This window comes from Rattus norvegicus, chromosome 6 (assembly GCF_021556685.1).
Source record: "Rattus norvegicus strain SHRSP/BbbUtx chromosome 6, alternate assembly SHRSP_T2T, whole genome shotgun sequence".
In the NCBI taxonomy this organism is placed as follows: domain Eukaryota; kingdom Metazoa; phylum Chordata; class Mammalia; order Rodentia; family Muridae; genus Rattus; species Rattus norvegicus.
This window is the reverse complement of record NC_141539.1, coordinates 34001956-34016543: the sequence shown is the minus strand read 5'-3', so window position 1 is coordinate 34016543 and position 14588 is coordinate 34001956. Positions and strand designations below refer to the sequence as shown.

The 14588-nt window shown below is 41.5% G+C and overlaps 1 protein-coding gene and 1 pseudogene across 8 annotated transcripts in view; one reads left to right on the top strand and one right to left on the bottom strand.

The window, feature by feature from the left end:
- The window catches only part of Fam228b (family with sequence similarity 228, member B), a 32071-nt gene that overhangs the window by 9988 nt on the left and 7495 nt on the right, over positions 1-14588 (top strand). For 3 of the 8 annotated variants that reach the window (XM_087551898.1, XM_087551896.1, NM_001419693.1), the window contains exons 6-9: positions 5202-5289; positions 5376-5532; positions 7951-8058; positions 12505-12650. In XM_087551898.1, coding sequence (XP_087408024.1) covers positions 5202-5289; positions 5376-5532; positions 7951-8058; positions 12505-12640 — 489 coding nt within the window. In that variant the 3' untranslated portion in view covers positions 12641-12650. Of the gene's footprint in view, positions 1-5201; positions 5290-5375; positions 5533-7950; positions 8059-12504; positions 12679-14588 lie in introns of all 8 variants that reach the window. The other 5 variants (XM_087551901.1, XM_087551900.1, XM_087551899.1 and 2 more) reach the window with 2 other exon arrangements.
- On the bottom strand, positions 3818-3915 carry LOC148005130 (U6 spliceosomal RNA; annotated as a pseudogene).

Below are 14588 nucleotides of genomic sequence, written 5' to 3'. Positions count from 1 at the left end.
CAATCAGTTTTTATTTTTCATGTCTTTTAAAGTTTATTTCCCTGTGTGTACATGTTCGGTATTAGGGCTATATCTGCATGTGAGTGCCCACAGAAGCCAGGAAAATGTATTGGATCCTTTGAAACTGGAGTTACAGGCTGTTATCTGCCTAACATGAGAACTGGGATCTGAACTTAGAACTTCTGGAGGGGCAATCAATATGTGCTCTTAACTACTGCTAAACCAATGTTCTACCTCTGTCCCCCCTTTTTGAGATAGGGCCTCACTGTATACTTTGATTGGCTGTCCTGAAGGTCACTATGTAGACCAGGCTGACCTTGGATTCACAGAGATCTATCTGTCTCTGTCTGCAGTATCATGTTCAGGACTGTCTGAAAAAAAATTTATGGTTGCATTCAAGTAATTTATTGATGCAGTTTTTATATGGGTGTGGTTGTGCTTTCCTATAATTGTAACTCCTTGGGCTAACCATGAGAATGATTCCCAAGTTAAAGCCTGACCTGGGCAGCATACAGACACCTTGAAAGAAAAAGAGGACTAGGCTGACTCCGCTGGTAAAAATGTATGCTGCTCAAACATTAGATACCCAAGTCCAGTTTGTAGCATTCATATAAAAAGCTGGACATGAAGATGTGCACTCCCAGGAGTCAAGACAGATCTTTGGGGTTCACTGGTCAGTCAGTCTAGTTTAATCAGTGAGCCTCAAGTCCCTAAGAGAGACCTGGTATCCAAAAGCAAGGTGGATGGCTCCTGAGGAATGACACTCAAGGGTGGCCTCTGGCTTCCACATGCATTTGTGTGCATCTCTACACCCACCCATACAATTTTTAAAAATTATAAACAAAAAGGATGTAGTTCAGTGGTAGAACATTTGCTGAGCATGTGTAAGGCCCCGGGTCGAATACCCACCGTTACACAGATGCCTTTTCTTCATGCTGTCAAGGATGTTTTTCATTTTGAGAGGCATTTTATTAGAACTAATGTGAATCTCCATACATCCAAATCAGGGAGAAATCTAATATTAATTCAGTCCAACATATAGAAATTCAATATGCAGAAGTCTCTTGCCTATCTTTTGTAGTAGATCCTAAGAAGAGCCTCAAAGCCTTCTAACTCTTGATAGGGACAGATTTTTTTTTTAATTTTTTAAAATTTATTTTTACATCCAGATTTTATTCCCCTCCTGGTCTACCCCCAACTGTTCTACATCCCCCAACCCCTTGTTTCCACAAGGATGTCCCCACCCCACCCACCACCAGACCTTTAAACTTCCTGGGGCCTCCAGTCTCTTGAGAGCTAGGTGCATCTTCTGTGACTGAACCCAGTCCTCTGCCATATATATGTTGGGGCACTCATCTCAGCTGGGGTAGTGCCTGGTTGGATGATCCAGCGTCTGAGGGACCTCGGGGGTCCAGTTTGAGACGCTGGTCCTCTTCAGGGTTGTCCTCCTCCTCAGCTTCCCCCATCTCTCCCCTAATCCAACCAGAGGGGGCAGATTTAAGATCACGTTTGTCATCCTTGTAACCCTGTGATGCTCCAATTCTGGCCATGTTTGTGGGCTTAGCATTGTTACCCCCTGCCTTCAAGCCCAGGCCCTTGCTCAGGTTCTCCCAAAGCCTCAAATGAGAGAACTCAGGGAAAACTCCCCTGGGACTGGGTTTCTGCTGTCCTCCTCTGTGCTCTCTATGCATGAACTATCTCCTTCAAGACCTGCACTGGAGTTGCTCAGTACATGAGGACATCAATGTTCTTATTTTCAGTTCTGGTTTGTTAAGTAGAGCTCTCCATTGTTACCCATCTTCCCACCTTGGCACCCTTGTACAGGAAATGGCTTCTCTTACTCCTAGTAGTAGGGTTGCTGATGGCCCAGAGTCAGCCTACACCAATCAGAAGGAATTTGTCTTCTTTCCTGGCTTGGGAAGGACCTGACTTTAGGAGTGAAGAGGATTGCTTCCTCCTTTCACACCTTGTATCTAATAAATACAAGGATATCCCCACCCCACTGTGCTCAAGAATTGTTCAACTTAGGGATGGGCATGTAGCCATATTCCTGTAATCCCAGCAGTCAGAAAGCTGAAGCAGGACGATTTCAAGTCCAAAACTGCCGTGGGCTACATCTCAAAAAACAAAACAAAACAACAAAATGGGGCTGGAGGGATGCCTAGGTGTTTAAGAGCACTTGTACTTTCAGAGGACCCAGGTTTGATTCCCACACCAGGTGGTTTATAACTGCCTATAACTCCAACTCCAGGGGATTGAATGCTTTCTTGTAGGGACTCACACACACGACACATGTACACAGACACACATATGCATAAATAAAAATAAATCAGAGAAGAATATTTTATTAAATCATCTCCTTTAGCATAGCAATCCATTGTAATATTTGATAAATGAAAGCACATAGAAGAGACTTCTGCTGTGTGGTGAAATGAAGTATGGCTGCTAGATTGAGAGCAGAACAGGCTAGCTTTTTCTTTTTCTGAGACAGCATTTTTATCTGAAAGAATGGTTTACAAACCATGGTTATTAAATTTCAGCTGGTTGATAGACATTTTCTGGAAAAGGAATGAAGTGATGTTAATAGCGTTCACTACTAGTGACAAGATGTGACTTTCCAACAGACATTTGACTTTTGGAAGACTCACAGTTGCTACCATGCATCTAAATAGTGCTGACTACCTAGACTGTGCTGGCTAGTCAGGCAGTGCTATTAGTGAGTGTGAGCCTTGGTGTTATACAATGAGATCTGTAAGCTCTTGGAAGACCTCATATGTCCCAGACCACATGCCTCCCAGATAACTGATTCATTCTGCTTTAAAGTGGTACACAGAGAAAAGATGCATTCTAAATGTTTTCTGGTGTGGCTTTAGATTCCATATCATGGCTAACATATCGGAAACTGGGGATGGAGAGAGGGCTCAGTGGTTAAGAGCACTGGTTGCAAGTATGCTCTCAGAGAACTTTCCTTAGCATATACCTGGCAGCTCACAATTGTCTATAACTCCAGTTCCAGGGAATCTGATGCCCTCTTTCACCCTTTGTAGGCACCAGGTAAGTACATATGGACACATATGCAGGCAGAACACCCATACACATAAAATAAAATAAAAACAAGCAAAAAGGAAACAATCATTTGGTAACTTTGAATAAAGTGTCAAATAAAAAAATTCACACTGGGCCCTGAGGTGGATCTGCAGATAAAACTGCTTGCCACACAAGCCTGATGACCTTCTTTCCTTCCCCGTAAGTCACAATGGAAGATCACCACACCATTCCTTAAAGTTGACTTCTGACCTCCATATGTGTACTCACAAAATACAAACACACAGTTTTTAAAAAGAGTATCTGCAGTGACGTGAGAAGGCTGTTAATGCTGTTTTCCTAATATGCATGCTATGTGCATTTTTCACCTTCTTCACCTACAACAAATCAAGGCAGATTAGATGCAGAAACAAGCTAAAAACTAACTTTTATTTTAAGCAAGATATTAAAGTTACAAAAATATAAAACAGTACTACTTAAGTTTTTGTTTTGGAAAATACAAATTTTAAATAAAAGATATTTTAAATATGATAAAATTATTTTTAATTAAGAGATTTTTAGTTTTCATATATTATATGTATGTATGTATATATACGTATGTATATCCAACATCAACATACCTAAGTGATACAGACACAAGTTCGTTGGAGCTGTCAACAACTCTTTTTGGTTTGTTTCTTACATATGGAATGCAGAGGTTTGGCATGGTGTCACACACTTGAATTCCAGGTCAACCTGGGCTACGTGAGTCCCTGTTCCAACTAGACCAAACAGACAAGTGAAATGTTACATGATTTTGTGTGCCCTCCTTACACAGGGGCCATGCTAATATTGTTCCAGTAGTAATATGTCTTCTGATAAAGTGAGCATTGTAAGTCTTAAAAGTTGTTCAAGAATTATAAGGTTTCAGTATTTTTAACGGGGTTCTGTGATCCACAAGTTAAAAACTTAGTCATTATTATGTATTCCAAAGTGTAAAACTTCAGTAGAAATAGGGACATGTGACATAGTTGCTGGTTAAACTTATGATTGTTGTTACTTTATTTAAAGTTTAAAAACATGTCTTCATTCGTCAAAAGTCAGATGCAGATAATAAGGACACTAGCACTGCTTTTGTTCCTGCACAGCGAGTTACTGTAGAAGGCAGTGCACTCATGCACACTGAGTAAGTCTGAGCAGTTATGGTCTGTGTTACAGTTACTCAAGAAAACGAGTCTAATCATTACTGGAAGGGCAGACAGGTAACTTTTCACAGGAGCAGGCTAGTCCATGACTATGACAGGTTCCGAACGCTGTTGTCTCCTGTTGAGTTTTTATTTTAGTAATGTTGGCCAGCAAAAGACATTTTGTCCTTTAATGATTTACAGATAATCTGGATTTTGAATATCATGTTAAGTTTTATATAATTATTATGTTTCTGGTTGTGTATTAGGATGTAGATGACCATATAGATATATATTTCCATGTATTAAAGGAAAGCAAATATTTAAATTTAGGGATATATGATAATGACAACAGAGTGTTTGAAGACTAAACTCAAACTTTGAAATAAAAGCTAATCCTGCCTTGGGTGGAGTGGATAGTTTAGTTGGTAAAGTGCCTGCCTACACAAGCATCGGAGCTAGGTGTGGTCTCCTAATACCCTGTGAAGGACTGACGCCACAGCATAAACCTGTAACCCATTACTGGTGAAGCAGCCAGACGGAGCCTGGAGCTCACTGGCCAGCCAGCCTAACAGTGGTCTTCAGGTTCAGTGAGAAGCTCTGTCACAAGAAGTAATGCAGGGAGTGACAGAGGACAGCATCTGACATCCACCTCTGGATGGTGTAAACCATACACATGTGTGCATGTGTATCTGCATACACATACATACATACATACATACATACATACTACATAATCCACATTAACATAAATACATGTATAATACTCCCCTACCTCAGGACAAACACAGCTAACCTTCCTCTTTGGCTATATGACCTCATCAGAGAAGTGTCAGAGTGCCCTCATCTCTTTTAATGTATTAAATACATATAAATGGTGTATAGTTTATAGGTCCTGTATTCATAGCTTCTAAGCACATATGGGTGCTTATGTTGGATCAGATGTTAGTACTCAGACTGCAGCCCCATCCTCAAAAAATCCTTCTTTTGTAGGTTGTCTTGCCACCATTTCGTGACCCTTTGAAAAAAGCCCAGTATGACAAGGATGATGAAAAAAGAACTCTTCTGCAGTGTGAGACTGGTACTGAATTCTTACGTGGTTCCTTGCCCACAGGCAGTGACAGTTGTACTTAAGCACACTGATTTAGGTCACTAATTTTTTTGCAGGCAAAATCTATACAATGAAAGAATTTAAAGAGATCGAGAAGGCCCAGTTGCATTCCAGATTCCCAAGTATTTCTAATTCAAGGCAAAGTATGACTCCAAACAAATGGCTTAAAGTGCCCATGAGTTATATAGAAAGTGAATTTTGTAAAAGGAGCAGGTAATAATTGACCTAATAGAAAGTGTGATCTTCTTAGACATTCAAAATTCTTTCTTGAGATAGTGCTATATTTCAGTAATGGTTCTTTTTTAAATAAAGTCTGTTGTGATTCATCGCTCCTCTGTATGTGGTATTTTTCTTGGTACTCTTGAGAGTCTCCAGCTTTGGTTTTTATCAGACAGACTCTGAGGTATCTAAGCTTGTTACTTTTCCTCTTAGAGTCCTCTGACATTTTCGTTTTTTTAAAGACAACTTTTTTTTTTTTTCCAGAGCTGGGAGTCGAACCCAGGGCCTTGCGCCTGCTAGGCAAGCGCTCTACCGCTGAGCTAAATCCCCAACCCTGACATTTTCGTTTTTGTCCTTATATATAGTTCATTAATTTGTGGGGGGACCTAGACCACTATCACTTTAAAGGTTTCTTAGGTACCATTCTGTCTGCTTTTAACTCCCACAAGTCTTATGTTTGTGGCTGTGGATAATGTCCTCAGTTCTGTAAGTCTTGTGATATTGGTTGACTTTGCCTTTTCTCTTCATGTTTTGGTTAGATGATTTCTACTGAGCTGTCTGCAAGTCCACTGAGTGTCCTTGTGTGCTGTCTACTGATGAACCGGCAAACATACCGACCGTAGCATCACGATATTTGGCATTTCCATTAGATTTTTCATAGTTTTTACCTTTTCTGAAATTCTTCAAACATTGGTGCACACTGTTCACTTTTTTTCAGATTATTCAGATTTTTTTCAAAAGCCATACTAATCATAGTAACTTTAAATTTCTAATCAACATTAGGATTATTTCTGAATTTGGTTCAGTCTGGTTCTGTTGATTGCTTTATGTCTTCACTAGGCATTTTATTTTACTTACTTTGCATGGCCAATGATTTTATAATTTAAAATTTGTATTTATATGGACATTTTGCCTGCACGTCTGTTTATATATCTGGTGTATGCCTGGTATACTGGGCATTGAACCTAGGTCCTCTGGGAGAATAGCCACTGCGCTTAACTCTCCATCCCAGCGGTTTTTGTTTGTTTGTTTGTTTTGTTTTGTTTGTCTGTTTGCTTTTTGAGAGTTTCCCACTATTCCCTAGGCTGGCCTAGAACTCCCTGTGTGCATCAGATAAGCCTCACACTCACCTCTACAGATCTTCCTGTCTGTTTTCTAAGTGCTGTGTTTAAAGGCATGCACCATTACACCTGACCTTAATTTTAGATTTTAAAAATTGAATATTAGTAATTTAGGATGGAAAAATAGTGCAGACATGGTATTTTTCTTTAGAAACCTACCTCTTCTGTCACACACTAGTATTAGGAGACTTAATTATTGGTCAGAAGTTGATCTATATTTGGATATTCCTATAGTTGTTGTCCTTAGTATTCTAGTGACATTGAAAAAGCAAAGATTTAACTTTATATATGTGTATGTGTGTGCTGACCACAGAAGCCAGAAGAGGGTGTCCGATACCCTGAAGCTGGTTTCAGGCAGTTGTGAACCGCCTATGTTGGAGCTGGGAATTGAACCTGGGTCCTCTGGAAGAGCAGCCACTGCTCTTTATGGCTGATCCATCTCTTAAGACCCCTGAACAATTTTTTTTTAGAAAGATGTTTTTATTTTTAATTTATGTGTGTATGTGTGGGTCTGCCTGTGGATATGTGAGCATGAGTGCAGGTTCTTGCAGAGTCTAGAAGAGAATATTGGCCAACCCGGAGCTGAGGCTACAAGGTGATAGTGAGCCGTCAGAGTGGCTGCTGGGAGACAGATGCAAATCCTCTCAAAAAGATTTAGCAGTTTAACTATTTCTCCAGCCCCAAGATTTTGGTTTTGTTTGTTTTTCAGTAGGGATGTTGTGTGAGGGCCTTACGATAATGGTGGAAGAATAAAATAAAAAGTTTGACGTGATATAATATTTATATAGTTTCAGTACTTGGATGGCCAAAAAGAAAGTCAGAAAATTGGAAGTTGGAACATGTATACTGAGTGGGGAAATCATGCTTATTGGGCACTAATACTGAACAAGGTTTCCAGTCCATTGTTCTAGGAGTTACTACCAGATGTGTTTATCACCTATGGCTGCCATACGTGTGGTAGTCCTCCTGCCTCTGCCTTCTAAGGGTTGGGGATATAGGCTTGCTCTACCACATCTGGCTTTATGACTTCTTCTTATGTAGAACATAAGCTCCCAGAGGATGGAGGAGTTCAACTCTGCTGCCTAACCTTGGTTCTCAGAGAACAACAGCACATCAGTCTCCATTATGGTTTCTAAAACTCTTAAACAACTAGTATCATGGAAAAGGCATAGCAGTGTCAAGTAATGGTATTTTGAACCCTATTTCTGGCAGTTGGTTTCTAATAATAATTAATGCTTAAAGTAAATGAATATTGTTTTGCAATATCCTGACACACGTTCTCTTGTTAAAGGTTCAAAGTGAAGATGAATTTTAATGCTAGTAGTTTTGATTTGAGGCCATTGAAAAGGGTGCCTAATTTTCTGGAATACCGGGAGGAAGAAATGATGATCATTTACAAGTAAGCCTGTTATTCTATAAATTCACTGTCCTTTCATTTAAGATGTTTAGCTGTGTTGTCTTCCCTACCACCATTGCAGATCACTTGCATTAAGGCCAACACCTCAACACTGTTCAGGGTAAGGCAACTTTTCTTTGTTTTTATGGGTTTGTGGAATAAAGAGCACAGAAGCAAAACGTATGAAAATGGGGCTGGGAAATGGCTGACAGTGTGTACTAAAGTTGTGAGAATCTTAGTGTGAGACTAGTTCTTGTAGGCAGTGGTTAGAGCGGAAGGTATAGCAGGCAAGTGGCTCATAGAACTGTGTACTACCATGGGAGATCTGTTAACTAGGTCCTAACTTACAATCAGACAGTCAACACATACAAAAGAACTGTGTATGGTAGTGTGCACCCATGAAGTGGAAACTTAAGGGTTCTCTGGAAAGTCAGTTGTGTTGGATGGTGTTTTGCTGGGGCAAACACGTGAAGGAGTGTTTTCCTGAAGTGGACACAGGTGAAAGACTAAGGCAGACTCGTGAAGGAACATTTCACTGAAGCAGACACAGGAGAAAGGATGTTCTGCTAAAGCAAGCATGTGAAAGGACACGTGATGAAGGATTCTTTGCTAACAACACACATGTATTGGTCCGCCTTACATTGCATAGTTGAGCTGCATTTGTTGGGACTCCATAGAGAGAAATGCACCAAAAACCTTCTTGTGGTGTGCTGCCGTTTCTTGCGGCTTCTGTGGACTCAGGCTGATTGGCAGAGTGAAGTCAGCTGAGACAGACGCAGATGCTGAGGCGAGATCCGAGGAGGACACGAGATGTTTGAAGGGAGTATAACTAGGACTCGGCGGACAGTGACACAGTGATGAGGGCTGAGCTAGGCTTGCATATAGAGCTAGCTGTGCAACGATTGTGGGTCTCTTCGGCGATCTTCGCTTCCCTGAGAGGCACAGCCAAGAACTTCTCCTGGCATTCTTCCTGCTGACTCGTGCCAAGGCTGAGACCTGGCTGTCTCTGCTAGGTTGTGCCACCACTGTTGATTCGTGTTTGCTGTTCAGACTCTACTGAACTGCCGGTGTATCCATGAAGTGTTTGCGAGTAGATTGAACTGCCGCTGCTGACCTGTGGACTGAACTGATTTCCAGACAACACAGATGGGAGCTGCTCCAAAGAACCTTTCTAAACAGGTCCACTTCCCCTGTATCCTTTCTTTTCCACTACCTTTGGTGGGTGGTGGGCTAAAAGGGAGGTTAAAGTGTTTAAGAACCATCATTAAAAATAGGATTTGGAAAAATTAAAGTTACACACCATGTACTACTAAAGCAGGAAGATCTGGGGTATAGCCTGGAGTACATAGCAAGATCCCTTGTGAGAAGATTGTGTGGGGATAGAGATTTCTCCTCAGAATTGTAGAGAAAGATAACTTCTTATAATATGATCCCCGTCATTGCTACAGAGACTGTGAGGTAGTGCAGAGTCTTTGCGAAACAGCTTGTTAGTTTTCCAAAGTGGCAAACACAAAGTTCCCATGTGAGCTACAAACTTTATTGCAGATTTTATTTGGATGGTGTGTGTGCGTGCGTGCGTGCGTGTGTGTGTGTGTGTGTGTGTGTGTGTGTGTGAGAGAGAGAGAGAGAGAGAGAGAGAGAGAGAGAGAGAGAGAGAGAGAGAGAGAGAGACAGAGTTCTCACATGTAGCCCTGGTTGGTTTGGAACTCTCTCAGGCTGCCTCTGCCCCTCCAGTGCTGGGATTAAAGGCATACACCACTCTGGCCAACCTACTGCTAGGTTTATATTCAGAAGAAATAAGAACATAGATCTACCTACAGGTTACTATAACCACTTTAAGGGTATTCATAGCAGAATTATTCACAAAAACCAGAAGCTGGATGGTCATCAGTTAATGAATAGATAAACTCGGTGTTGTGCACTCACAGGATACAGTACTTGGTAGTTAAAAACAAGGACTGATTACACCATGGATGGATTCAGACCCATCACACTCAGTAGAGGAAGCCAGTCACTAAAGCCCATATCCTGTGATTATTTCATGTGAATGATAAGGGAAGGAAAATGCTCTATGGGGACAAAACTTACCTGGTGCTGGAGTGAGAATGGGAGTGTCTGTGACTGAGCACAAAGTTCTGAGGGGTAGCAATGTTCTACAGTTAGACAGTACAGACGACCGCACAACTCTGAGTATCCTAAAAGACATTGCTTTAACTGCTGACCAGAATTAAAGTTCAAAACCTAGCAAGGAGAGCAGAATAGAGCTTACCTTCCTTTTTATAGGAAGCTGGCCTGTGATTCTGTTACTTAATGTGTTGAAGTTAGCTGTGATAGTTTTATTTTACTTTCCCTGAATAAGCCAAGAATGTGGCTAATTAAATAGAGTGTGGCCCAAGCTGGTGAGATATTGGAGATGCTTGGTGTTGTCACGAGCAATTGTCTCACAGGCATTAGCATGATTTAAAGCAAAAAGAGATTTGACTGGATTCATGTATGCACCTGTGATCCAACCACATTGGAGGCTGAATCCTAGAGTTTGAGACCAGCCTCTTTGTCTCAGAAAAAAAAGAAAAAACCCTAAGTAGAGACAAATGATGCTTGGCAGAGAGTTGGCTGTTGTGACTTCTCAGTGTTCTGGCTGTGCAGCTTGGTAATATGATTATTGTTCATTGGATAGGGGCTGGAAATGAGGAATAAAAAATGTTGATGTAGACCTTATTTATTTGTGTATAAGGGTCCAAAGGAGCCAACTCCGCCATAATCTCTAAGTGCCATGCTTTCCAAGATAGTAAATGTGTTTAAGTGAGATTTTAGATAACTAGCATCTTAAAAGTAATTAATATTCCAACCCAGTCAGTGGTGGTGCATGCCTATAATCCCAGCAGTGGGACAGAAGTGGGAGGATCTCTGAGTTCTGAGTTCAAGGCCATCTTGGTCTACAGAACAAGTTCCAGGACAGCCAAGAGTACCTAGAGAAATCTTGTCTCAAAAAACAGACAAGTGAAAATAATAGTCTATTTAAATTATATTTATCTATTTATCTATTGTGAGAGAGGAGAGGGAGGGAGGGAAGGAGAGTGGGGATCGTGAACATGCAGGTATGTATCACAGTACACAGGTAGAGCTCAAAGGACAACTTGCCTAAGTTAGTTCTCTTTTTCTACTATATGTGTCCTGTGGATCAAACTCAAGTCATCAGACTTGGCAGCAAGTATTCTTACATGTTGAGCCATCTCGTTTACCACAAAATGGATATCTGAGCTGTAATTTCTATCAGTGGTACAAAAGGGGGGATTTGTCTTCATAAACTTCTGAGTATGACCCAGATAAGAATATTGCATTTAAAAAAAGATTTATTTATTTATTTATTTATTTATTTATTTATTTATTTATTTATTTATTATGTGCATGTTCTGTTTGTATATATGCCCACAGGCCAGGTGAGGGAGCCAGACTTCCTTATAGATGGTTGCTAGCCACCATGTGGTTGCTGAGAATTGAACTCAGGACCTCTGGAAGAGCAGTCAGTGTTTTCGACCTGTGAGGCATCTCTCCAGCCTGCAGAATATTGCATTTTTGGGTGCATGGGAACTTCCATTTTAGACTAGAGGCTTAAGTCAGCCAGTTCCCCTAGAAAAGGAGTAAGACCAGCTTCTGTGTGTGAGAGAAGTAGCACAGTGACGGCACAGGTATGGAGAAGGCTGGTACTGAGTAGTTTGGGGGGGAACATGAAAAATTGACATCTGCCCCAAACTGGACTGGTGTCAACAACCCCAAAATGGCTTGTTCAAGTTCATCTTAATGAGTAAAATGAATTTATTAGAGGTTACTTATGGAGCAGTGAGTAAGTATGGACAGATCCATTCTGTCCTTTCTCCTCCCAGTCACTAACTGTACCCCTTTACTGGCTGTGTTCTATGCAGGACTTTAAGTATTACGCAGAACTCATATAAACCTGGGTGTAGAGTGCAACATAGTGTTAAAGCAGCATAGATAACAACAGGCTTGGCCAGTATGAGGCACAGAAAGAAGATCCTGAGAAAGACATGTTTATGTGTGTCCCATTTGTGTCCTCATCAAGGTCTCTGCTGGTCTCTGCAAACACTGAGAAGACAAGGAGGCATGACTTGTTTAACTGCTGTCTGCCACAGAGAACAGCTAAATAGCAGCTTGCTGCAGGACAGTCACTCTGACCAGGATCAGGTTCCCAGGGACAGCAATTGCACAACTCTGAGGGGTCGTTCAGGATGAAGGACCATCAGCTTTTTATTACATAGCACAGAGGTTTCAGACAAAAATAATGCTGGAGCAAGGCGGTTCTTTTTAGTTTTCTTTTCATAAAAATGTGGATTTAAACAGACCACATACAACTTTGATATTTAAGTAAAAATATTAAGATCTTCTCCTGAGTTAAATGTTAAAAAGATTTCTCCTGGTCCTTTTCTGCAGAAACAATGGACTCTCCTCTCTGGTCAATAACGCTCCATGTCTCCAGGAGAGAAAGAACCCAACTTCCAAAGGGGTCCACTCTGGAAGTCACCAATCTGTAAACCTATGCCAGGAGGTAGAAAGGGATGAGAGCTAACCAGGATGCGGTGAGAGCTGGGACAGTCGGTCCTGTTTGTGAGTCACAGACATCCAAGCTATGCTGCTGGATACGGCAACCTTTTTAGAAGAGAGGAGGCAATGGATCACCCTCCAGTGGGTGCTAGAGTAGACGACACTAAGTCAGGTGTCCTTACTCAGAGGCAGCTTGGTAGAGCCATAGCGGACATGCCCAGTGCTGGAGGTCCAAGGCTCCTTGAATTTCCTTGGCTCCTGATTTGACACCCGATCTTTAGGTTAACTCTAGCACCTCTCCCATTTACCTATAGTCAAGCCAGGCCCCCAGAATTGTTTTTGTTTTTTTTTAATATAAACAAGAGTTAGTTTTGAAAAGGACTAATACTAAAAATAGTAAACTTTCAGAACTAAAGAATAGCTGTGTCTAGAGAGACCTCTCATCCCAAAGTAACTGCAGTATTGTGGGGTCTTTGACAGACTACAGGTATAGAGGGGACACCCTCAGGGTGGCTTGACCCCGAGAGGATTTTTCCTGCACTCATGAAAGCATGTTCACACTGTCACCACTGTTTTACCTTCTTTTCCTGGTGTGCTTTCGTATTTGCCGTGTGCTTGCTTGCTTTGGCCTACATTTAAGAAATGGTTGCTCTGAGTCAGGCTGCATGTAAGGGCTGGAGCCATAGTGTGAACAAAACAGGCAAACCTCTGCTCTTGTGGCAAAGATGGAAAGCAGCCAAAATAAACACACAACAGGTGAGTTAACAGAACGAGAAGAAGGAAATGGGTAAGGGTGACAAGAAAGGGATGGAGGTGGGCAGTGTTTTAAATGGAGAAATCAGGAAAGGCTTCTTGGAGGAGGTGATATTGAACCATGGTCTTAGATACTGAGGATGGGCATGAAGAATTTTAGGGGAAGAGTTTCCAGGAGGAGAGACTGGTGTAGAAAGCACATTGAGTGGGGTGAACATTGACAAGAGGGGACTGGAGAGGAGGGAGATGCCCACTCATGTAGAAGCCATCCTAAAGATCCAGGGAGGAGACATATCAAAATACCTTTTGGGGTAGTTTTTATTTCGTTTTCCTCACCCCCCCCCCAGTTGATGGTTGACTAGTTTCTTAGAGACAGGGTATCATGGCTTCATGGCTGTCCTTGAAGTCTATGTAGCCTAGGAAAGAATTCTTACTCTTTCTACCTCCACCTTCCAAGTACTAGGATTACAGGTGTGCACCACTACACCTGACACAATTGTGCCCCACTAGACACAAGCCAGAAGAGAAGCTGGGAGTCTAGCTGGCAGGTCAGGGTTCTGGGTCAGGAGCATAATAACCGGAGGCCTAGTGATGGTTGTGTGGTCATGGGGACCTGCAGAGTGAGCACACTAACAGAGGATATTAGTGCGTGATAAGAGAGATGAATGAAAGTAAGACACCAAGGACAACTATGTCCTGAGGGGTCTGGATGGCTGATGGTCCTATTCATGACTCAGAAGTTTGAATGGAACTCAGCACAAGCTTAAGGAAGAATTACAAAAGTAAAGATAATGCTTTCTAAGGGCTAAATTAAAGATGCCTTTCACCATTACAATATACATTTATAGAGTACAATTATTAAGCAATTTAGTTTTCTTAAGCTGTTCATTTAAACATGTTCTGGGGCTAGGGAAGTAGCCCAGTGTGAGCACTTACCTGGCACGTGCAAAGTTCAGTCTCCTGCATCTCAAAAAAGAAACTAAGCAATAAGCATGCTCTGTGAAGGCAGTTTTCCCACTCTCTGTATTCTCAAATGGTGCTTCTGATGACAACACTGTAGCAGTTTTGAGGCTGAGGTGGGTTTATTTTTCCCCAGTCTGCTTTTGTACCATTTTAGTTACATGTAAGTAATAAGGTCAGTTCTACGTTAAGGAACAAGCAAGGCAATAAACAAAGTCCGGTGATCACCATGTCTAGGGGCTTAACAGGATGACCAAAAT